This window comes from Polypterus senegalus, chromosome 8 (genome assembly GCF_016835505.1).
Source record: "Polypterus senegalus isolate Bchr_013 chromosome 8, ASM1683550v1, whole genome shotgun sequence".
Taxonomy (NCBI): Eukaryota; Metazoa; Chordata; class Cladistia; order Polypteriformes; family Polypteridae; genus Polypterus; species Polypterus senegalus.
Genome location: NC_053161.1, coordinates 179,285,196 through 179,310,620, shown reverse-complemented (window position 1 = coordinate 179,310,620; position 25,425 = coordinate 179,285,196). Strand labels below are relative to the sequence as shown.

Below are 25,425 nucleotides of genomic sequence, written 5' to 3'. Positions count from 1 at the left end.
GAAATAAAAAGGACAGAGAACTAAACAGGTAGAACAGTTTAAGATGAAAATGACTCACCGATTGTGGAACTGGTTGGAGCAAAAACCTGCAGCCACAGGGGGGCGCCAGGACTGACCCTGTGAGCCGCTGATGTAGGATGTTAGTGCGGGGACTCAGACTGAGGAAGACGAGGAACAGCACTGAGAGGAAGGCTGCAGAGATGTACTGCAATGTCAAATTAGATTTTATTGTGCACAAATAAATAAACACAACCATAAAAATCAAGGGGCAAACGAGAAATAGTGAATACAAGTGTTTTTAAGATCTCCATGAGAAATCAAGCAAATTTACCTTTTTATTTTGGCTAACTTAAATGGTTGCAATTTGCAAGCTTTCGAGGCCACACAGACCCCTTCTTCAGACAAGATGTAATCATTAAGCTTATGATGGCTAAATTAAAAAATAACAAAAAAAAAAAAAAAAACAATAAAATCTTCTTTCCAAAGGCTTTACACTCTAAAGTTCTTCTGAAAAATAACAAGAAAAACAGGAACAATCCTAACAGGTTTAAAGAAAATTCAGCACCAGCAGCAAAGACTCTTCTTTATGTGAGAGACAGAGCAGGACTATCATCCAGCACTGGAAGTGACCGACCCTAAACTGAAGCCCCCCGTTTGAATGGCTTAAATGCCCTACGCGTGTCCCGCCTGATGGTGCGCGCGCCTCACTTTAAATCTTGGATTGTCGGGCGCGCGTGCCCGCTCACATCCTTTCGAGCAGCCTGCCCTTTGCGCGTTCGCGTACCCTCCAGACCAAGGCTTCCCAAAGTGGTCGATATTGACCCCCTGGGGTCGATTTGAACTTTCTAGGGGTCGATAGTTTCAATAAAAAATGTGGGGGTCGACGACAGCAAAAATAGACCCCCTTACTACTGCTATTTGTTTGTTACTTCAAAATATCTATGATTCCAATAGGTACCTAATTATGAAGCAAAATAATAAAAAAAAAAACACTTTTTTGATAAAAACACATTACATACCAAACTTGTGAACGAAAAGGTAAACTGTGTCATTAAAGAGTCTCACGTAAGAATGCATGAAAATACATGGAGCACAAACATGTCTGTGCATTGTCTTAACGAACTTATCAAAGCAAGTGTGGACATGAAAAACCGTTACATGGGACTAGGGGGTCGATGGTTTTAAAGGTTTTTGGTAAAGGGGTCTGCGGCAAAAAAAAGTTTGGGAACTCCTGCTCCAGACTGTTCCTGCCCGCTCAGTTCAGTTTTCGCAAGCAGCACAATGTCCTCCACTTTCAGCGCCCCGTATCTCTGTTATATCTACAAGCAGATGCAGCTTTAGGAAAGTTTATGAACCCGTTGAAATTACCCAGCTTCTTCAGTAAGTAGCGCCATAGCAGACGAAACCGATTTCGTTGCGGTGAAATGCTGTTATTAAAAGACGTCTAATTGTAAATAAACTTCATGTGTACGCTATTATTTGGTCCCGTTTTATTGCAATAATGTATTAATAGTGGATATCGTCCACTCGGTTCTGTCAACTAGACCCGCCCCCCTGCGCCTGCTTAAGTCTGTACAGTATATGTGTGTGGGCCGCCCGATCGGCTTCGCGCATGCGTATTAATTTCCAGGCATGCGCGCACTACCTCCCAGTGTCTGACGCTCTCCGAGGAGCAGATCGAGAAGTGGGCGGCGACACGCTGGCCAGTTTCCTGAAGCTTAGCTGCACAATAAGATTCATGGAGAACAAAAGGTACGTGCTTACGTGACATATGGAAGAAATAGAGAAAATTTGTTAAAATTGTATCAGATGAGCAGTGCTTTTTATTGGCAGGCGGTAACCGTCTGGTACTTCGAGCCTTGCAGCTGTGCTCCGGTCAGCTCACGAGTCCTCAGCTCGGTTCACATCCCCTTTTTATACTATTGAAAAGCCAGGACTGGTAACCCCATCGCTTGCTTGTATTCCTCCATTAGTAGTCTATTGGGTTAGCCGTACGACTTGAGCTCAGTGCTGGGACTGTTAATGTGAACACGAGATGCTCGTCGAGTTCAGATTTTTTTTTTTTTCTTTCAGGGTGCGTTTGGTTCAGATCGGTCTAAAACTCGGTGTGTGCGCGTGTAAGTCAGTCAGTCAGTCATTATCGAGGTGTTCGCCGAGAAATTAGTGGACAGTCCAGCAGCACCCGACGGCTGATCCCCTTTATTATCTGTCGCTGTACGGCCGCCGCACGAGTGTCCCATTTGCACGGATTTATATTTGTGTCTGCTTCCTTAAACATCGCTATTGTGAGTGTCATTCAAGGAGGACGAGCTGTTTTCTCGACACGTTATTTTACCGTCAAGCGTCAAAAAAAAAAAAGAAAGATTCAAGTGGGCTTCATCCCACCACACCATCTTTATACAGCGGGGAAAATAAGTATTGAACGCGTCAATGTTTTTCTCGGTGAATCTATTTCTAATGGGGCTATTGATATGAACTTTTCACCTGATGTCGGGTAACAACCCAAGTACCACACATACAAAGAAATCAAAACAAATAAGTCAATAAATTAAGTTATGTGTAATAAAGTGGAAAACGATGGAAACCTCCACAAAAGGAAATTTCCAGGGCAATTGTATTATCCCTTCTTCTTGTCGAAGTAATCTGTCTTCATTTTTGAGAATTTTCTAAATTCGTGCTGATGATCTGAATGTACAGAATTAAGATTAGCAGAAACGGGACACACAGGCTCCATGCTTGTTTTTGGATTCATGGCAGCCATTGGCAATGATTAATCTTTTTTGTTTGTGTTTATTTTTTCGTCATTGGTGTGCTTTGCAAATCAGAGAGCACCCTAAATGGACTCACTCACATAACCAGGGATATTTTAGAAAGCAGGTTTGTGCCTTTACTGGTTACTCGCCTTATCCCAGTTATGTTTGTGCATGTAAGCACACTAAACAACGTGTCAGGTCAGGACGTCTTCAATGGGTCCCCTATGAAGTGTTGTATGGAAGGCTCGCTGTCTTCAGCCAGCACAGAACGTGGAGTCGCTGCTGTGTTTTCTTGGTCAAGTTGGGATGTATTGATAGACCACGTCAGGTCCTCCACCAGGTGCACACCGTGAATTTGGTGTTTTTCATTCCCTCTAGCACACCTAAAATGGAGTGTGGGTCTTCCTGAAGTCCATGAACATTTCTTTAGTTTTGTCATCATTGAGAGACAGGCTGTCACCCTAGCGCTGGTCTGCCTACTGCGTATCAGGCCTTGTTCGATGTCCAGCTCAACATTCCTGACATTTCTCACTTTTTATGCACATTACCACTTAGTGTTTCCCCCTTTGTACTGTGCGTGTAACACTTTGAAGAAATTCTCCACCCAAAATGTCTTTTTTTCTCTTTCTTTTTAATGTTTTCCTTGCCCTGTGTTCTTTGTAGTGATTGCTTAGATAATTGCTAATCTCAGGTTTTTATAGAGAATGGAGATAACAAAACTCCTCATATGATAGGCACCTCTGAAGATTAACACTAAAAACAGCAAACAATATCCAGACATCCACAACAGGAATCTCAGTTACTGATAAGTCACATGGCAGGAATCCAATTGTATGATCACAATGTCTTAGAGACCTACTAGAATATCAGTAGCCCCCTAGCGATATGTTTACCCCCAGATAAACATTGATTTATTTTTCAATAAAAATGTTCTGTATAACTGTAAACATATCAATATTAAAATGTCACCATAAATACAGTAGTGTATGGTCTGTCGAGTGTCCACTGCTGTACCGATGCTGATTTAGTGCACGTCCTTCATGTGACATTTTGAAACAGTCGCCAATTCACAGCTCGACGTCTCAATCAGGACAGTAGACGCAGGCTTCTTTTCACATGTTTTTAATATTTTTTCTGTTGTTTGAACATAACAGGGTAGAATGTTGGTGCCTGATCCTCACGATCGATGCCCTCCATTGTCTTAGCCACAGCACAAGGTTTAGTGACCCCCACATTTCTCCTGACACAAACCTTGACTGTTACCTCATTCTGCACAGTGCTTGGAGGGCTGCCATCTTTCTTGTCCTTTTACTTAATCACAATCCTCTTTACTTTTTGCTCTGCACCTCCTTGCACCCCAGTGAACCTTCAGATCAACCAAAGTCACAGGACATATGACAACGAGTCCATCATGTCAGTTTCACTGTCTATGTCAATGTCTGGTGATGGATTCACATTGTCATCGCTATCACTCAATTCAGCTAATGGCTCACTTTCGGCTTCTTCTAAAGCTGGCTTTGTGTTTATTCACCATTGTGTTTTTGTTGATGGCTCTACGTCGCTCATGAAGATTGTTGAGTTATCTTAGAGTGGCAGGAGTTTTTCCAACATGATGTTCTTTCATTCACTAGATGGCAGCAGAGTTCTGTTTCTGTGAGTTATTTAGGCTTAACACTGTTACGCAGAGCATTACACATCACCCTGAGTGTGACTCGGGCTTAACCACATTTACATAGAAGTCTGAGCCCGTGTCACACTGGGGGTTAAGGCCAAGGAGGTTAAATAAACCAGTCCTCTTGTGGGCAAAAATGGAGCTGAAATGAGGACACACTTTTAAATGAACAGCCCGCCTCCACCTTACTCATTGGTCAGGAGTCCTGCTCACTAACACCTGATTTGTTGGCTCCTGTGCTGCTTCATGTTAGGAGTTGACAGTTTAGCCAAAGTTCTGACAGTTTTGGTAGATAAGAGGTGTAATGTATTAGTATGTACTTTTCTAATGGCGCTTTTCCACTGCATAGTACGGCACAGCACGGTTCAGTACAGCTCACCTTGGTTCGGCTCGGTTTGCATTTCGACTGCAGTTTAGTACCGCTTTAGAGTGGGCAGGATTATTCACGTGTCGTTATAGTTGCGCCGCCTCTACTGCTCGCTCTTCATTTTTTTTAACTTGTCCCTACACTGTTTGTAAGTCCGATGGTAGCCATGTGCGCCCAAGAGCTTAGCGACCTCCTGAAAACTTTTTATTCCGTCGCCCCATCCAGCTCTCGCTGGATCCGGCCTCGACTACCAACGAGAGAACGCCTGTACTTCCTCAATAGACCACGAAACAGCCATTTTTGGTTAAAACAAAATGGTGCGTCCGAACCTTTGCTGGCTGTGCTAAAAATCTAGCGGGTCTGTTGTGTCTCGTGTCACAAGTTCAGTGACGCAGTAATGACGATTTTCTCCGGCCAATCAGTGACCAGCAGAGTTTACACGTCACGTTTTGGTAACGGGTCGGCGTGCTTGGAACCTCGGCTGAGGTGGTACTAAAAAAAGGACCAGGTACCAGGTACTGTTCCCAGTGGAAAACCCCCCAAAAGTGAGCTGAACTGAACCGTGTCGTGCCGTACTATGCAGTGGAAAAGCGCCTTAAGTGAAACATATTTTTTAACCAATGTTACTCCTAAATAATAAGTGTTAGTGTGACTCTGACCCACTGAAGTGCTTATCAATGCCTTGGTACTCAAACAGATTCAATAGCAGGTGTCCACCTCACTTGGGTCACCACTCCTGCTAAAGGAACGCAGCACTACAAGACACGGCTTCTTTAATTCAGACCTCCCTGCTTATATCGAGCACGCTGGGTGATTCTTTAAAGTGATAGGCTCAGTTATTACATGAAGGTCACATACAAGTCCATAACAAAATATTTCCTTTAAGCCACACGTACACCAAAACAAGTTCCCATTTCCCATAAATGTGTTAGTTTTTAGCCTAGCAGTAACACATTTTTATGAAAGCCACACCAAAAGATGAACTTCATCCTGTACACTCGATCAGCTGGTATGTTGCCCGCTAGTCTTTCACATCACGTCCACATTGGTCTGTGAGAGAAGAACAACTAGAGACTAAAAGTTCAAGTAAAGTGAGCGACAATGCGATCAAATGGAAAACAAGCCTCTTATCTGTGTGACCTCACAGTGCTTCACGAGAAGAAGGTCAATTCACCGGTGCAGTTTGACAAACAGGGGACAGAAAAGCCCAGAAGTTCTGTATGTGTGGCTTAATGACCTGCAAATTATGGAAAAGAAAGGTTTCAGCTCAGAACCTCAACTCCATATTAGTGAAGTCTGTGAGAATGTTTTAGTCAGAATACACATTTGGAGTACACGATTGGACACGTCATAGACGGATTATTCAACACGAGTAAGTTGAGATTTTGATGTTGGTTGACCTTGGATTGCCATTGAAGCTCACTAGATCAGGAATGTTGTTCTCTCTGTTCTCTGTAAAAATGTGACATTAACAACACAAGGGTTGTTCAGTAATTTATCTACCAGAGTGTTGTTTATTTGTGTTACAAATCTGAACTTGTAACTGGAGGTCAGGACATGTCTTGGTCTGCAACACCTGCACTTTGAAGTCATTTCATGTCAAGCACACAGAAAGTGAGGAAGACAAACTCCTCGCCTTATGAGTCTAGAAAGAAACTGACCGATTGGGAGCAACGTTCAGTCATTGTGTTCCTTACAAAGGAAAGAATTTCAGCAGCAGGCACAGCTTCCAGAGTAATCCATACTCATCTGATGGTGTCAAAGGTCAGTTCCTGATGGGTTTTCCTCAATGCTGACACTAGAACAGAAATCATGTCTTCAGGAATTCAGTAACAAGAACTCGGACCTTCTTAGAGAACATTTCACTGACTTTTTCCACATGGATTGTTACTGGGGACCTTGAAACCAAACAAAAGTCAATTGAATGGAAGCATTAAGGGCTTCCTGGACCACAGATTTTGTGTGCACCATTTGGCCAGAAAAGTCATGCCAACAGTTTTCTAGAATACAAATAGTGTTCTGCTGTTGGAATTCATGCCACACAAGTCAACAATAACTTCCACAATGAAGTTATCACATGAGGCCATCAAACAGAAATGTCATGATAAATGTGTTAGCAGGCTTGGTGCTGCTACACAACAGCGCAGTGTCCCACAAATCGCAAAAATGGAAGGCTATGGCTTCCCAGAGCTTAATCAACCACCACAGAGTCCTGACTGGGCTCCCAGTGTTTGTTTTCTCTTTGAAATCTGAAGATTTCATGATGACGATGACCTCGAGGGGAGGCAGTAGCAGTTTGACTGGAAGACCATCATGAATCCTTCTGTTTCAAAGGAATTAAATCACTGGGGGAAAAGTAGACCAAGTGTGTTAAAGTCATGGGGGGATTACATTGAAAAGTAATGAGGAGAGTTTGACTATCCAGTTTTTTTATAGGTGGATAAATAATTGAACACCCCTCATATTTCTCAGCCATCTCTACAATAAACACAGTAAATAAAAGAATTAAAAATAGATTTTTTATGTTGAGCATTCCTGTAAGAAAAGTGTCAAGTAAATTGGGAATGCTTTTCTGCGCTGTGTTGAAAGATTTGAGCTAATCTGTAGTTGGACATTGATAACCATTGTAATGTAGATTATAAGATAAGGAATATGATGCACGTAACACTCTGCTGATTTATTTGGGTCAAAGAGTTTAACTTTCTGATGAAAATAAAACTGAGCAATTTAAAACTCTGTACTCCTATCACTGCCCTTACTCTGGTATCTCTAAAATATCCGACACTATCTCAACTGAGGAGGAACAATGCATGAAACTGACATGTCTGGGTGTTTGTAAATTAAACTCTACCGGGACTAAATCCTTTTCTTTCCATACAGAGGAAGAAGAAGCTGCCATTTCTCATAACAGACATGAATGCTGTGGAGATAAAGACCAGGAATATTAAGGAGGAGGTGGACTATGAATGGGGACATGTGTACCCTCTACAGGGGAGTCTGTCCATTAAAGGTGAGGATTATGAACAGGAGACATTACACATTAAGGAAGAGACGGAGGAAAAGCCTGTCATCATCAATGTACAAGAACAGCACATTATAGTCAAGAGAGAAGACCTTCATTCAGAGTCCAGCCTTCAGTCTAGGGGTCCAGATGGGGGTCTGACAGGATTAGTCTCCCCCCAGAGAAGAAACTGTGCTGTTCTGGAGCATTCTGTCAGTGTGAAGTCTGATTCAGACACAACGACGAGTGACGAAACGTCAAGGAAAACACCGGAAAGTCAGGCATCCTCTACAAATCAGACTGAAGAAGGTGAGTAAGAACTGAAAGGGGGCAACAAAGGGAAACTAAGAGGTCCATACGTGGTTACTGAAATTGTGAATGCTAAAACTGTAAGACTTTATATTTATATATTTATATACACACACACACATATACATACGCTCTTTGTTAATCATTGTCTTTTCACCTGACCTTTGGAGGTCAGAGCACAGAGTCAGCCATTTTAGAGCACCCTGGAGCAATTTTCGAGTTAATGGCCTTGTTAAAGGGCCCATTTTTATCATATGAAGTAAGATCTTGAAGAACACAACATTCAAATATGAACAAGTTAATTATTTGTAGAGAAAATAAGAAATAATGAAACCCTTTTGATGTCTTGGTTACTTCAGTTTGCTTTTTCTGCAGCTGAAGCTCCTTCTACTTTGATTCCACCATCAAGTCTCTTGTTCTAATTTAGCACTCCTGGGCTTTCCAGTTTGCCCCCATTGTTACTTACAGAGCAGTTCAAACCCAGGGGACCTCCTGTGCACAGCACCCTCTTTAGGTGACTCTATAGATTTGCGGTCCTGGCTCTGATTGGATCTTTACTTAATACTCTAAAGTGGATCATTATATTTCACTCCATGTATGACTCAAATTCAACTGTAATAACAAACTGCTTGTGGTTAATGTCAAGCAGGTTCAAAGAAAGGATTGAGTTTTTATTTTTGACATTTGGCTTCTTGTTCTGACCCTGTTTCATTGTCAAACCCTTTTCTTTTTTACAATTAAAACTGTAGACCACAGGTGTCTCCTGTTCAGTTCTTAAGGAAATTAAATATTACAGGCTTACTTTTTACTGACCATAACACAATTTTTATATGTATTTTTTTTAATTTACAAAACAACATTTTTTAAGTGTAAAAGTAAGTACACCCCACCCAGTGTATTTTCCTCTTTATCATATATGGACATATCAAGATTTGATCTTAATTTAAATTATATTTATAGGTTAAGATGATGTAATTGGAGAATAACATGAAAACTTGAATTTTCTGTAATTTATTTAAATAAACATTAACATACTGTACATATTATTTCCATCTGTTGAAAATATAACTGCCCTCTTAGCTCTAATAGTTGGTATTGCCTCCTCCAGTTGGTGTTTTTTTTAAGAACTGTCTAGCAGTCTCTGACTTTGATTGTCAGAAAGTGTTTCCCACTCCTCCACGCAGAATTCTTTCAGTTGTGTGATGTTTGAGGGGGTCTTGCATGCACAGCCCATTTTAAATCCCCCCACAGCATCTCAGTGGGATTCACACCCAGGCTTTGGGTTGACCATTCCAGTACCCTCCATTTCTTTCTTTTCAGCAATTCTTTGCTTAACTTACCTATATGTTTAGGGGTATTTCATGTTGCAAGGTCCATGTTCAGATGAGGTTTAATTGTCTGATAGATGGTCTCACATTATCCTCAAGCACACTCTGGTACAATAAAGAATTTCTAGTGCATACTATAATGATGGGATGCCCAGGTCCTGACACAATAATAAAACCCAAAAACCATTTCCACTAGCAACCCTGTACAATAGTTCTTTTGGTTAAATACTGTATTTAATTTTTGCCCAGCATGTCTTCTGGCACTGTAGCCAAATAGCTCCATTTGCCTCGACCGTCCAGAGCACATTGGTCCAGATGTCCTGGGCCTTCATGTATAGCGCACTATAACATGATGTAAGCACAAAAGTGGGAATGTGCAAACGCACAGAAAAATCCAGATTCATAAATGTGTGCAGACACCAACTTCCACATTCTTCTGCTACAAAAATCCTGATCAGTGTGAAAAGTAACGCACGTGCATGCACCAGCTGTCCCGCCCCAACTCCACTCAGAATTAGGCCTCTTTGAATATACAAATCAATATAAATAGCCCTTAAGCTCAGCCTTCTCTGAAAAGACAATGGGAAAAGCATGGGGGAAAATATAAGAATTTCAGTGAATACCAAGTGGAGGCAAATAAAAACGTACTATTTGTTGGTTTAAACAGTGGTATAATCAACAAAAGGAAGTTGGTTAAGTGACAGAGTATCGGAGAAACTCGAAAGCTCAACTTCACAAAGTCGCACAGTGCCCAAAATAAAAAAGAAGTTGTCAGATATCAAAGTCGCTGTGAAAAGGCAAGTCGTAGCCCACCATCGAGTGTCATATGAAAGCTTATTAGGGTACAGAGTAAAAAAAAAATAGGCACACTGTGGGGAAAAAAGCACGAAATGTCAACTTTAATCTTGAAATTTCCACTTTAATCACGTAGTTTATTTTGTCATTAAAGTAGAACATCATAAACTTCATCTTAAAATTGTTTAATGTACTAGTTTCTTAAATACCATTGTAACTAAAGTAGCAGGTTAAATGCTTTGTTTTGTATTTGATCTTAAATGTGCTCTATGTGTGAATCACTACGTGCTTCTTAAACCGGCTTTCTCTTCCTCCGACAGGACACAGAATCCATTACATTCGTGATATTACAGCTCTCTGAATAATTAAAATACTGAGATGTATACGTGATATAATTTTCATGTTGAAAATAACATGGGTTATTAAACATGGGAACACGGTGGCACAGTGACTGTCCATGTCTCACGCAAGATGCTTGCTGCGCCGTGCGCGACCTTTGATGAAATACTTTATAGTAGCAGTACTGTCTCTTTCAAACGTACTAACTGCCAATTCCTGTCCTTACTTTTCTTTCTCCAAATACCCAATCGCCACACTATCAGCTCTGTAATAGATGTTAAGCCATCTGTAAGCTTAGAATGGTGATTCTTCAAAACTTTTAAGGAACATTGAAATATCTTCTGTGACAGTTTAGGGTTTTCTCACACCCTTGTACCCGCAGACCACTCGTCAGACATCAGATAAAAAGTCCAATTATTATTTATTATAATAATAATGTGCACAAAGCACGCTCCTCTCCACAATACTCAATAAACAATACAATACTCCAATCCTCCAAACTCCCAGACGCTTAGCCACCCTGCCTCCCAAGTCAGGTCGTCCGTCTGGGATTTCCCACAGTCCTTTATACTGCTCAACCCGGAAGCGTTTCACCCTCTCTGTCCATGTGACCTGGAACACTTCCGGGTCAGATAAAAAATCCTTTTTTCTTCACCCAGGAAGCACATCGTTCTCTTTGTCCATGTGACTATGATGTACTTCCTGGGCATACGGCAAATAGTCCCTGGGCCTCCCTGCAGCGACTCCTGGCGGCCCCCACGGTATCCAGCAGGGCTGTGAATAAAGACTCCAATGTCCATAATGCCCTGCTGGTCTTCGGGGCACCTCCATACTGCAGGGAGGGCTCCACCTGGCGGCGTGGGGGTATTGGCCGGGATGAACAGCTGGCCATACATCACACTTTGTAGTACGTGTTTAATTATTCTTTCCATCTATCCTTCCAGTGTTGTGCCAGCACCAGCAAGAATACAGCATGAGTCAGGAACAATCCGTGAACGGCATGTTTAATTATTAACAATATAGATTATTTAAATGAATTTAAGTTTTATCTGTATAATAAACATATTTTGCTGCATTTCATCTTAATAATGATATCGTTATCATATGTAAATACGCGCTTTATAAAGTGGCTCAGGTTGTGCGATATTATAACTGTAGTGCAAGTTTACAGTGGGGTGATTGTACTTACAAGTACAGACAGTTCTACAAGGAGCAATTGATTGAGTGTGTTTATAGTTCTTGGGATGAAACTGTTTCTGAACCGCGAGGTCCATACAGAAAAGGCTTTGAAACGTTTGTCGTATGGGGGCAGTTCAATAGACAACATGGCTGAGGCAGCGTGTGCTTGATGCTGTATACTGATAATTATCTTTCTCAGCTTCTGTAGATCTTTGATTCTCCACTCAGATACAGTGATAATAAATACTCCGAGTGGTACAGGGAGAGTAATATGGAAAAAGATTATCCACTGTGGCAACCCCTAACGGGAGCAGCTGAAAGAAGAAGGTGCAGTGAGAGTAACAACGGCAAATCAGCTATGGTATTAGGAATATTTTAACCAGTCCGTGGACCATCATATTGTTACAGGTTAATTACAATCGGATGCATTAAACTAATAAACAATATGCAGTTAATATCAGTGTACAGTATTTATAAAGCCATGTCAGGAATGTGGGTCTGAAAAAGAAAGGGAAACCACACAGGAACAGTAGCACTGCTTTGACGCTGGGTGCCGCCAGTCTGCAAAACCGAGCGGAGAACTTGAGTACACCAGGGTTTGAGGTACCATGGAAATGTGTGTGGCTTTACGCCAAGTTTAGGTTTTATACATCGCGATTAGAGCGTGGATATGTTCTTATGCAACATTTTTGTGCGTACGCACCGTTTATACATGAGGCCCCCGGTCTTTGCCAAAGTGTTCAGAGGCCATCTTAGTCTTCTCCTGACATTCCTTTGTTTTCTCCTGGCACACCTCCTGTGTATATCCCATGTGTGAAGCTTCTTTCTAATGGTAAGCTTAGGAACTTTGATGTCAACAGTGGAAAGAGCTACCGGTGGGTTCTGCAATGAAATTCTGGGTCTCTTCTAGATGACTTTCTGCTTCTTGCTTTGCAGCCTGGCTTGGACAGGTTGACAGTTTAAAATCTTCTCCCCTTGCAGACGATCTTCCAGACAATGGAATGTTTGATTTGCAGTTATTTAGAGATTTTTTAAATCTCCTTTGCAGACTTGTAATCATCTATAACCTTCTTCTTGAAGGCCTTACTGTGCTCTTTTGATATCTGCATGGTGATAACATACACTCCAAAAACAAACTAAATGTCAAATGTTTAAATCCGGCAGGCTCACACAAAAATCAATGTTCTAATAATCTGTACAAGATTTTAATTTTGGGATTTATTAATGTAGTGGTGCACTTACTCTTTCCACAAGTGAAATTTGCGTTAATAGTTTTTTTAATGTACAGTGCCATGAAACAGGATTTGCGCCTTCCTGATTTCCACTGTTTTTTGCTTATTCATAACACTTCATTATTTCTCCAAACACATTTAATTTAATACAAAAGACAACCTAAACAAACACAATACACCGTTTTTAAATGACCTCCTGGTTTTTGAAGGAAACACGTTCACCAACACCTACATCAGTCATGTGAAGACGTAACTGACCAAACTAATCTTAAAACTTGGTTATGTCACATTTAGCACCAACAGCTACAATCAAACACTTCCAGTAACAGGAGGCCACTCTTTGGCATTGCTGAGGAGACATTTTGTCCCTGACCTCTTGATAGAATTGTTTGAATTCAGCCACATTGTAGGGTTTTTGTCTTTGAACTGCCCATTTACAGTCACACCACAGCATCTCAATGGGGTTCAAGTCAGGACTTTGACCAGGCCACTGCATGTTTTTTTCCTCATCCTTTCAGAGGTTGTCTTGCTCTTTTGGTTAGGATTGTTGTCCTGCTGCATAACACAATTGCACTTGAGCTTCAGATTGCGGACCGATGACCAGACATTCTCCTTCAGTACTTCCTGGTAGATGGCTGAATCTGTACTCCCTTCAATTACAAAAAGTCACTCAGATCCTTAAGCGGCAAAATATCACCACAGCATCCTTCTACCACCACCATGTTTGACAGTGACCATGAAGTTCTTATTGTAGAAAACTGTGTCAGCTTTATGGCACATGTAAGTGGAGCCTATCCAAGATAGCATAGGGAACAAGGAAGGAACAAGACACTGGACTGGGCACCAATCCAACATAGGGGAAAACATACACACAGACTAGTTTAGCACTGCCAGTCCACCTGACCTGCATGTCTTTGGATTGTGTGAGGAAAACCCATGTAGACTCCACAACGCAAAATCTGATCTCCTTACTGTGTGGCAGCACCACAACTACTGTGCCACCATGTCACCTCCTTATTAAGACATACCCAGTAAAATTGTCATCCATATATTTGAATTCCGGCACTTTTTTTTTAATTAAAATCACACAACAAAATCCATACAAATAAATAAATTTTTACAAACATAAGATCGAAAGCAAATCAACCCCCACTCCTGAGAAAGAGAGCTAAGCCAGCAGAGTAAAACTTAAAGCTAATAAAAATAAGTAGATGAATTAATAAGTGAATAAAGATAAATGGAGAAGAAAATCCTCAGTGCTTTAAAAGCTTATTCTAAAATGTTGTTATTAATCAGATCCTTTCATGTTTTGAAAAAGTTCTGCACAGATCCTCTAAGTGTGAATTTGATTTGTTCCAGTTTCTAATAATATAAAACATCAGTTACTCACTGACTTAACAGAGGAGAGTTAGGATTCTTCCAGTTGAGCGAGATAAGTCTACGTGCCAATAGTGTAGTAAAGGCAGACTACAGTTTGTTTGTTCTTCTCCACTTTAAACCCCTCTGTGAGCCCACCAAGCACAGCCGTTAGTGGATTAGGAGGGATTGTGACACCAAGGCTGTCTGAGAGGCACTTAAAGATTTTGGTCCAGAATGATGTTAATTTGGTGCAGGCCCAGAACATGTGACCCAGTGAGGCTGGGACTTGATTGCAGCATTCACAGTGTGGATCCTGCCCTGGAAACATTTTGGACAGTTTCAGACGAGACAGATGTGCTCGATATATAATTTTGAGTTGAATAATTGTATGCTTTGTGCATACGGAGCTCGAGTGAATTCTTTGCATTGCCACCTTCCACTCCTTTTCTGAAATTGATTGAGAGATTCTTTTTCCATTGTCCTCTTGGATCTTTGAAAGGGAGGGACTGTAAAATGATTTTATGTATTGCAGAAATGCAGTCTGAGTCCTCAAGACTGATCAATATTTTTTTCGGCATAGAGGAAGGTGGGAGATGAGGACAATTTGGCAGGTTCTGTTTAACAAAGTTTCTAATTTGAAGGTAGTGAAAGAAATGTGTTGCTGGAAAGTTACATTTGAAATGTACTTGTTCGTAGGATGTGAAGTTGTCTATATAAAGATCTCTAAGTGATTTAATCCCAAATGTTTTTCAGATGTTAAAAACTGCATATGTTTGAGAGGGTGGAAAAAGGTGGTTCTCATGCAGAGGTGCCACAGCTTAAAGCTTCTCCATCTTAAAATACTTACTACATTGGTTCCATATTCTGAGTGAGTGAAGGTGACGATGTGGGTTCAGCTCCATGCTCCCATCCTTTGTTCGGGAGCCCTTGAACCCAACACCATCGATAATGTCACCGAGATGAGCTAGACAGTGGAGGCAACAACATAGCAAGGGGATGGTTCAAAAAGTGCAAAGTGCTTTTATTTAAAATATCGAAACAAAAACAGTGTTCCAAGTAAAGTGCAGTGCATCAAAACTGTTCAATAAATAATCCATAAAAGAAACGTGGAGATAAAAACAATAGAAACAAAAACAATCCTTAAAACCAGAGGTTAAAACGCTCCTTAGGAAGCAGTCTTTAAAAATCAGCAACAAGCCCGGTGCTGCTTCTCTGTTTGCGTCAGCGTCTCACCTCTTCTCCCATATGGGCCCTACAACAGGCGAGACGCTCTTTGCAGCTGCCCTTTTCCATTCACTAACACAGGTCTGGAGAGCTCCCGATCCAGGCTTCGGTCTGGCACTCATCCCAGACCTGAGACTTGGACTCCTTGGTCTCCAGGACGACCACACCAAGGACTGCAACTCCAAGCCTCGCAACTCCCGCTGCCTTTCCGGTCTTCTACAGCCAGTCGCCCTTCACTGGTCACTCCCACTACCTGATTGCTCAGCGGGAGCGACTTCAACTCCAACTCCTGGGCGTCGGCCTAACACCCAGGCATCCTCTCAGCTGCCCACGAGCGCTCCTTCGCTCGCTCGCCCACTCGCTCCGTGTGTCTCTCTCTCTCTCTCTCTTGCACCGACTTGCTCCCTCGCTCTCTGTAACCTCCATCCTTTACTTTTCTTTTTTTTCTATCTGATCTTCTCCCAACCGACTCACGCTTCTTTTATATTGCGAGGGGCCATAGCAGCTGCAGCACATTAGCCACAGGAACAATCATGGATGTGGGCAGTCCCTCACCTGTGCACTAGGTGAGAAACGCCCACACCGCAGATTGCCCCGTGGCTTGCTATGGCCACCATGCCCCTCACTAAGCTGCCGCGAGTGCGGTGATTATTTATTTAAAAAAACGGCCTTTGCTCAGCGAGCTGTGGACCCATAACACCACAGAAGCACAATTGGATTGTTAGTATATTCCTGATAACTTGCATTTATTGAGGGATTCCATCACTTTTTTATATAGTTGCTGGAGATTTTGTGTGTGAAAAGTGCAATGCATGTGATGCTGTAGCAAGAAAAGAGGAAAAACAGGTTTAGGAGAAAAGCGATTCACACCGGGCTGATGGTGTTTGTCAAATCTCAACAGAATGGACAAAGGATAAAAGAAAGGGGGTTACATTAAAGCTCACCATTTTTAGTAGACATTTGTACAGGTACCGGTGCTGTCAAACCGTACGTTGCTTGGCTCTTGAAATGTGGTAAGCTTGTGATACTTTTGGAAATGTGAAATTGTGCTAAACATTTGACATTAAATTATGCAATTCACTATTTTTTGTAATTCCTAGTTTTTTTTTTGGTTTTAGTCGCTATCACTGCAGAAAATCCCACTTCACAAAGATAGGTTGTTGGAAAAGGAAGGAAGGCATTCAGTGCTTTTTTGGCGATCTCTGGAAATTCTGCCTTGATCTTAATCCAGAACGCCGGCAGAGTTGTTGTTTGAAACATACTTTTAAGGCCACTGTCGTTTGCAATCTCTAGCAGTTGATTTTCTTCTTGCACGGACAGGCTCAATTCATCTGGTTTGTTCACAAATGGGTCACGTACCCATTCTTTCGAAGTTCGGGGGTCTTTTGTGGTTGGAAAGGACCACTCGAACTCTTTTAAAAGCAGAGACAGGTGGTCGTGCATGAGCAGTGATAATTTTGAATCGGGCTCAGTTTCTTCCAAAACCCCTGCTAATGTTTGAAACGTGTCAAATATCTCTGTTCACTCGGCGTCCTCACAATTCAAGTTTGGCTTTGAATGCTGCTATTTTGCCTGCCAACTTGAAGACAGTTGTCATTTTCCCCGGAAGTGACAGATTGAGTTCATTAAGCAGATTGAATATGTTGCACAAGTAAGCGAGTTTTGTGAACCAGTTCATGTCACCGAAATGTTCTGCCAGCAGTGGCTTTTTTTCTGAAAGAAATCTCCGCAGTGGCTCTTGTAACTCAAAAACCTCATCCATTCAGAGGTTGTCTTGCTCTTTTGGTTAGGATTGTTGTCCTGCTGCATAACACAATTGCACTTGAGCTTCAGATTGCGGAGCGATGACCAGACATTCTCCTTCCGTACTTCCTGGTAGATGGTTGAATGTGTGCTCCCTCCAATTACAAAAAGTCACTCAGATCCTTAAGCGGCAAAATATCACCACAGCATCCTTCTACCACTACCATGTTTGACTGTGACCATGAAGTTCCTATTGTAGAAAACTGTGTTAGCTTTATGGCACATGTAAGTGGAGCCTTTCCAAGATAGCATAGGGCACAAGGAAGGAACAAGACACTGGACTGGGCACCAATCAAACGTAGGGAAAAACATACACACAGACTAGTTTAGCACTGCCAGTCCACCTGACCTGCAAGTGTTTGGATTGTGAGAGGAAAACCCATGTAGACTCCACAACGCAAAATCTGATCTCCTTACTGTGTGGCAGCACCACAACTACTGTGCCACCATGTCACCCCTTATTAAGACATACCCAGTAAAATCGTCATCCATATATTTGAATTCCGTCACTTTTTTTTTATTAAAATCACACAACAAAATCCATACAAATAAATAAATTTTTACAAACATAAGATCAAAAAGCAAATCAAACCCCACTCCTGAGAAAGAGAGCTAAGCCAGCAGAGTAAAACTTAAAGGTAATAAAAATAAGTAGATGAATTAATAAGTGAATAAAGATAAATGGAGAAGAAGATCCTCAACTGGCCAACGATTTCCCTTTAGATAGCCATCTTACTTCTGTTTGTAAGAGAAGGTGTTTGTGCTCTGTATCCATCTCATCACAAAGCTGCTCGAACAGACGCAAGTTTAGGGCATTTGCTTTGATGTAGTTAATGACTTTAATGGCATTGTTCAGTGCACTGTTAAGTTCAGGTAACATTTTTCGGTAAGCCAACATTTCCCTGTGAATGACACAGTGCGTAGACTCACATTCAGGTGCAACCTCCTTAACCCGAGCAATTAAACCAGAAATCCGTCCAGTCATGGCAGCAGCTCCGTCCGTGCATATGCTGACACAAAAGGACCAATCCAGCTTTCCTGATATTCCTTTGAATAGTTCTGCACCAGCGGTGGTGCTTGGCAGTGGCAGTGCACATAACATGTCCTCATGTACATCCTCCTGATATATATATATATATATATATATATATATATATATATCTCACACATAAACAAGTAGTATTGCCTTGTTGTCAATATCAGTAGACTCATCAACCTGAATTGCATACCAAGGTGACTTATTAATCCTCTCCAACAACTGTGTCTCAATGTCCTCTGCTATATCCTCAATTCGCCTAGTGACAGTGCTTGCCGAAAGAGGAACCTGTGCTATCTTTTTAACAGCAGCCTCTCCTAGCAGTTCACGGCAAATGTCCTTAGCAGCGGGCAGGATCAATTCCTCACCTATAGTAAAAGGTTTCTTCAACTTAGCAATGCAGTTAGCCACTAGGTATGAAGCTCTCAGTGCACTCGCATTTGTTGAGGTGGTGGCCATTAGCAGTTGCCTCTGTCCATCTTGTTCATGTTTTCTCCTTTCAAAAAATTGCAAAGGCTTGTCTTTTAATGCAGGGTGCTTGGCCTCTAGGTGGCGAAGCAGTTTTGAAGGCTTCATAGCCTCATTTGCTAGCATGTCGCCACATATTATGCAGAGTGGGCTTGGTGCGTTAGAATCACCTGTAGCGATAAACCCGTATTTTAAGTAGGAATCCTGATATTGTCTATTAAATGCAGCTTTCTTTTTCTTGGAAGTCGAAGGCTCTTCTTCTATCTCCTCATTGGGCCTTTTTCCTTTTCCAAAGAAGCTCTCCAAAGACATTTGTTTTTTATGCATTTTTGCTAGCTTGTCAGTTAAAATTACCCCAACCTTTTTGTGACCTAGGACCCTTTTAATTTGGGTAATTTTTTCCGCGGAGCGGGTTGGGGGATGGTGCCAAGGCGTGTAACAAAAAATAATGAAGTGCACTATATATAAATTATTCACCAAGTGCGTTGCCTTATCTGCATCTATGAGCCACAGATGGAAGTTTTACCCAAAATAAAACAGCCTCCTTATCCATTTGGCACGGACCAGTCTGTGGCCCGGTGGTTGGGGACCCCTGCTTTAAACCAATGAGATCAGCAATTGCAGTCATTATATTTGAAATTCCCTACAGCTAGAAATCTTGTAACTTGTCCCTGACCTCATGGTCATAGCCTGCGATTTCTAGTCATGTAATTGAACATCATCAAGGCCGTATGATCAGTAATTGCAGTGACTACTTTTATTTAGTGTTTAGCTTTGTACCTCTTCATGCCAACATTGCTTCGACTTCTACCCCATGAAGTTGACTTTTCTCGATATTTAGCCTTCAACTCCTTGATGTCGATTCTTCTTGATGTTTATTTTTCTACCCATTAAAGATGACTTTTTTTGACACCCATCTTGAAAAATGTTACTGCTTTCCAACTTTTGTTTTCTTTGCCAGTTACAAAACCAAGCATATCAACGCATTAGGGTGAGATAAGGTAATGTGTTATGTATAACATGAAAGTATTGTTGTTAGTTGGTTGTGTTATAATTTGGACAAGCTGATCCACAGTAAATGGCTACACTTGTCAGTTCTTTCTGTCACTTATGCTTGTCCTTTTCTGTGCCTTTCTGCAGATACACAGGAGAGTCCCAGCTTTTCCCCAGCTTCACCGGTTCAGACTTTACTTAATGACAAACAAGAACAGACACTGCATCATGAAAATATGAAGAAATCGACCTCTGAGCCACAAACTTTGTCACTAGCCTATTTGCAGTTTATTTCTCAGCCTGTTGTGAAGCTAACAAAAATAGACGCAATTGATACCCAAAAACGGGAACAAAATTCAAATTCAGGATCCTTGTATGTATGCAAAGAGCAAAGAAAAAGTCTTCAAAGGAAATCCAAATACGTAGGAAGTCAGTTGAATCTTGCAGGGCGACAGCCATATTGCTGTTCTGAATGCGGAAAACAGTTTTCTAAAAAGAAACACCTTGAGACCCACCAAAGAATTCATGCTGCGAAGAAGCCATTTAGCTGTTCAGATTGTGGAAAACCATTCATTTACAGGAGCAGCCTCCACATCCACATGAGAACTCACACTGAAGAGAAGCCATATTGGTGTTCTGAATGTGGTAAGAGATTTCTGAAAAGCAGCCATCTTCAGACGCACACCAGAATTCACACTGGTGAGAAGCCATATTGCTGTCCTGAATGTGGGGAAAGATTTCGTGTCAAGAGCAGTCTTAACAGCCACGTGAATTCTCACAATGGAAGAAAGCCGTATTGCTGTTCTGACTGTGGAATACAATTTGCGCAAAGCAGCCATTTGGAAAACCACAAGAGAGTTCACTCAGGAGAGAAACCCTATTGCTGTTCTGAGTGTGGAAAACAATTTGCTCAAAAGGGTACTCTCCAGACTCACACAAGAATTCATACTGGAGAAAAGCCATTTTGCTGCTCTGAATGTGGCAAACGATTCTCCGACAAGAGCGGTCTTAACTTTCATATGAGAAATCACACAGGAGAAAAGCCATATTGCTGTTCTGAATGTGGAAAGCGATGTTCACAAGCGAGCAATCTTCAGACCCACAAAAAAATTCATACTTCAGAGAAGCTGTTTAGCTGTTGTGAATGTGGCAAACAGTTCTCTTACAGGGGCAGTCTTACCACTCATATGAGAATTCATACAGGAGAGAAGCCATATTGCTGTTCTGAATGTGGGAAACGATTTTCGCAAGTGAGCAATCTACATAGACACAAGAAACTTCACACCGGAGAGAAGCCCTTTTGCTGTTTGGAATGTGGCAGACAGTTCTCACGACTGAGCCATCTTCAGAAGCACACGAGAATTCACAACACAAAGAAGCCACATTCTGACTGTACTGAACGAAAACAAGCAATTCTGAGAAACACAAAAGAGTCTGTCAAAGAGAGAAGCAAAAATATCAAAAGAAAATAAAAACTAAGCAGCAAGTTATGTTCACATTTTGAAAATTAACAAATGCTGCGAGCTGCAAATGAAATTACCTGAGGTCAATTCAGTTTTATAGCTAGTTTCCGGGATAACCCTGGCTGGCTGTTTTACTTCAAATCCCTGTTCTTCATCAACTGCTCTCATGCAAGTCGGCACCTGTAAGTTTCATTTTCTTCATATCGCTTCTTACCTCATCAATCCATTTTTCTAGCCTACTTACAATCCATCAATAGATCAAGAGTTTTACTTCACCCAGTCATCATCATCCTTTGACATCATGTCATCTTACCACCTAAAGTAGCGCCTTCACCAGTTGACACTTATATTTTCAGCATTTGCTTTGCTGTGTAGATTTACATTTTTCAGGCTGTCTTTCAGGGGCACATCACATGTCCATCTTATCATACACATCTCAGTTATCTCTAACTTCGTCTGGTTTTCAAATTTTAATGCTCGTGTCTCATTACCATACCCTTTTGTTTTAATGAAGTTTCCCTTGGACTTTAGTGATGGTAATATTTCTCAAAACTTTTGCCAACTGCACATCAATCTGTCGGGCACTGCTAAATCTGCCCCAACTATAGATGGTATGATATCACCAAAATACAAAATTAGAGTGGGTAGCTAAGTTTTGTTATCACCTTCAGTCACTAAGTCTGACATCTTGCTGACTGTCTGTGTGATTTCATGCCACATCTTCTGCACAGGAAGGAGATGCTGATCTTTGTCGTACTATTGCACCCATTTCTCACATTCCACACACTTGGTAGAAGTCGACTCCACACCTCTACCACATGCATTGAATGGCCACCTTCCAGATTATTCTGTAGTTCCCTATTTTGCACCTACCTTCATCTCCTAGGTTAATGGCCAATCTCCTCTCACCCAATATGTTTCTCCATTTAAGAAACTTTTCTGTTAATTCATCCTCCCTGCCATCAATTATAACCAAATCATCTGCATAAAGAAGTTACATTGGTGGTCCTTCTCTTATTTCTCTATATGCTGCTTCAATTACTATGGTCTGAACCTTGATGTACTTCCACTTTCATGCTAAGACTCTTGCTGTCTCCATACACTTTTATAAGCTATTCCTCCACTCCCATAGGCCAATCTCGTGTCTTTTCTTGGAAAACAGTTAAGTGTTTTTTCTAAATCTACAAAAGTGAAAAATGTCAGTTTACACTTGTCTACATACATTTCCTGAACCTGTTTCACAATAAAAATTGCATGGAAGGTCCTCACATGAAACCAAACTGCATTTCATGTTTATCATTCCTCTGATTCTTTGCTCGGCAGCCCATTTGACAAACTTCATTCCATATTCTAAGAGCTTTATCACACTATATGAGGCTCAGCTCATTGGATCCCTCCTTTTCTTGTACAGTAGTAGTAATATACTCATCCAGTCCTCTGGCACGTTACCTTCTTTTATGATAACATTACAGAGATCAGTCAGACATGCCCTTCCTACTCCATCAGTATCATTCATCAATTCAGCAACCATGACCGTCGGACCACTAGACAGGTCTGCTTACACTAAAATTTTTAGTGATGCCAAGATCAACAGGGCTGATCAAACAAAACCTTTATAACCATGTAGATGATCTACCAATTACTAGCACTTCTTGTGAACTACAAAAGGAGTCATTACCTCATGGTAATACAACATGTCTTGACTAACAAGTGAGGATCACATCTGGCTTAAAAGTACACAAGGAGACCTTTATGGAAAAATAAACTCCTGAGAGATGCTATATTGCAGTTGTGAATGTGGAAGAATTCTTTGTCAGAAGCCATCTTCAAAGATACTCTACACTTCACATAGTAGAGGAAGTGTATTACTGTTCTGAATGTGACACAAGACTTTCATAAACGGCTTGACTTCAGATCAACACAAGGGACAGACATTTTATTGTTCTGAAACTGGCAAACAATTTACTAGATGGATCTGTTTTTGGCAGCAATAGGATTTTCACTGATGATGATGATAAAACCTAGAAGGAGGCTGGAATGGAATTTTTGGTATCACAATAGAATATGTACTGGTCAGGGTGATGAAACTCAGGAGGAGGCTGGGATTGATGGAGACAAAGAAGTAACAATTTTTGTCAGATTCAACCTCAGTAATCCTTCTAACCTTCCCTACCAGATCTTATCTGAATATATTCACAGTGCTAAAGAGGACCAAAAAAAAAACTTTCATAATAAAAAGGTTCTGCTGCAGTTTGAGGCTCTTCTTTGGAAATGCTTTTTCATTACACACCTGGTCATAGTTTTGTCTAAGAACGGGAAAGCAACAGGAAATACCGGTGGAAGTCAGAAAGAGTTTAGGGAAAGGTGAGGTTGTGGGATCTAATACTGAAGATATGGACAAAATGCCAGGGAAATGGAGGAACAGTGTGATTGTATTAATTGTTATATGAGGAAGAGGAGATATTTAGGATTGTGAAAACCTATAAATTTTGGGAAAGGGTTCTAACTGAGCAGGCTTAAGGAAGAGACCATAACATGAGCAGTTTGGTTTTGCACCAAGGAGAGGAATAGTTGATACAGTCCTTGCATTGAGAGTGAAAAAGAAATAGAAAGGTTTGCCTGTGGTGATTATTGATTTGGAGAAGTCTTGGAGTAAGTTTTCATGTGAAGAAGTCTGGAGGTGCATGAGGAAGAAATGAGTAGCATAGAAGTATACAAAGATTGTCCAGGAATATGTTTGAGGGAGGGAGAACCATGTATCTATGTTAAGTACTCACCTCTTTAATCTGTCTAAGGATGTGTTGATGCCTGCGATAAAAGATCAATTTCTATGGTGCAGACTTTGGATGAAAACATTGTGTTGTGTGGCACCAGAAAAGAGAAAGTTGGATGAGTGAAGAGGGTCTTTGGAGGAGAGAGGATTGAAGATAAATAGGAAAAAAGACCCAATATTTTAGGTTTAATGGTGATCAGGTTTTGGGAATTAGCCTTCAAGGAGAGAGCTATTGAAAGGAGTGAATAAGTTTAAATATCTAAGATCAATCGTAGCCCAAGATGGATAACTGCATGCAGAGATAACACACCTAGTGGATGGGACAATTGGAAGAATTTGTCAGGAGTAAATTGTAATCGAAAAATTAAGGTGAAGGTTACAGGTAAGGTATTTGATTCCATGTTAGATGTCTATAATGTGTGAAGCTGAGACATGGGCAGTAAAGGGAGCTGTGGAGAAGAAGATATGTGTTGGGAATGAGAAAGTTGAGATGAGATGTTACCAAAAAGGACAGAATAAAAAATGAGATGATCAGAAGGACAAAAAAAATCTGAGAAATATCTAAGAAAGTACAAGAATGAAGGTTGAAATGGTATGGACATGTGATTAGGAGAGATAATGAATATGTGGGAAAAGGAATGATGGGAATGGAAATACATGGGAAGATAATAAAGCAAGGGAGGCAAAAAAGTGAAGGTGGATGGGTCATGTAAAAGGAAAAAGGGTCTGTCTGGGGAGGAGGTGCAGGACCAAGTTGTATGGAGAAAACTGATCAGTTATATGGACCACAAACAGAATTGGGGAAAGATGAAGAGGGCAATAGGTTTGTGTATCTTTGGGAAGGCATACACAATTTTAGCCTAACTTGGGATCTCCAGACTAACTTCAAATCAGTTCAAAAATCATGTCAAAGCTGTTGGAGCTCATAAAGTCACTATGCACAACTTTTGAAATTTTCTAGCCTAATATGAGTGACTAATTGGCTCTTGATTGTTCTTTTCTTAATTGGGGATAGGGAAAAGTGTTAAAACAAGCCATACAGCTGTTACCTGTTACAGAAAGAGAAAGAAAAGGGGTAGGAGCTGCTGCAGAACCTGGCAGAACTAGTTTGGATGCTGCAGTATCTTCTGGCAGGTGGAAGTTGGACAGTGCTATTGGCTTTGTGAATGCAATGTTTTTAAAGCCGTCTTTAATGGAGGGTGGAGAGGTCCCAATGATATTTTCTGCTGTGTACACTGTCTATTGTAGGGAATCATGGTTAGTGACACTGCAGTTACAAAACCGGACAATGATGCAGCTAATCAGAATACTCTCTATGGTGCCCCCTGTAG

The 25,425-nt window shown here is 41.1% G+C and overlaps 1 protein-coding gene across 1 annotated transcript; it reads left to right on the top strand.

Moving 5' to 3' along the window:
- The first annotated feature begins 1,627 nt into the window (after positions 1 to 1,627).
- Positions 1,628 to 23,571, top strand: LOC120533508 (gastrula zinc finger protein XlCGF57.1-like). The gene is made up of 3 exons (XM_039760427.1): positions 1,628 to 1,752; positions 7,673 to 8,102; positions 20,006 to 23,571. Exons 2-3 carry the CDS (start codon positions 7,706 to 7,708, stop codon positions 21,328 to 21,330), a joined length of 1,722 nt encoding a protein of 573 aa, XP_039616361.1. The 5' UTR covers positions 1,628 to 1,752; positions 7,673 to 7,705; the 3' UTR covers positions 21,331 to 23,571.
- The last annotated feature ends 1,854 nt before the right edge of the window (positions 23,572 to 25,425 follow it).

Bases quoted from the DNA above. Each gene is read 5' to 3' on its own strand.
- LOC120533508 (XM_039760427.1), top strand. From the start codon at position 7,706: ATGAATGCTGTGGAGATAAAGACCAGGAATATTAAGGAGGAGGTGGAC. The intron at 8,103-20,005 runs GTGAGTAAGAAC...GCCTTTCTGCAG, and splicing joins TACAAATCAGACTGAAGAAG to ATACACAGGAGAGTCCCAGC.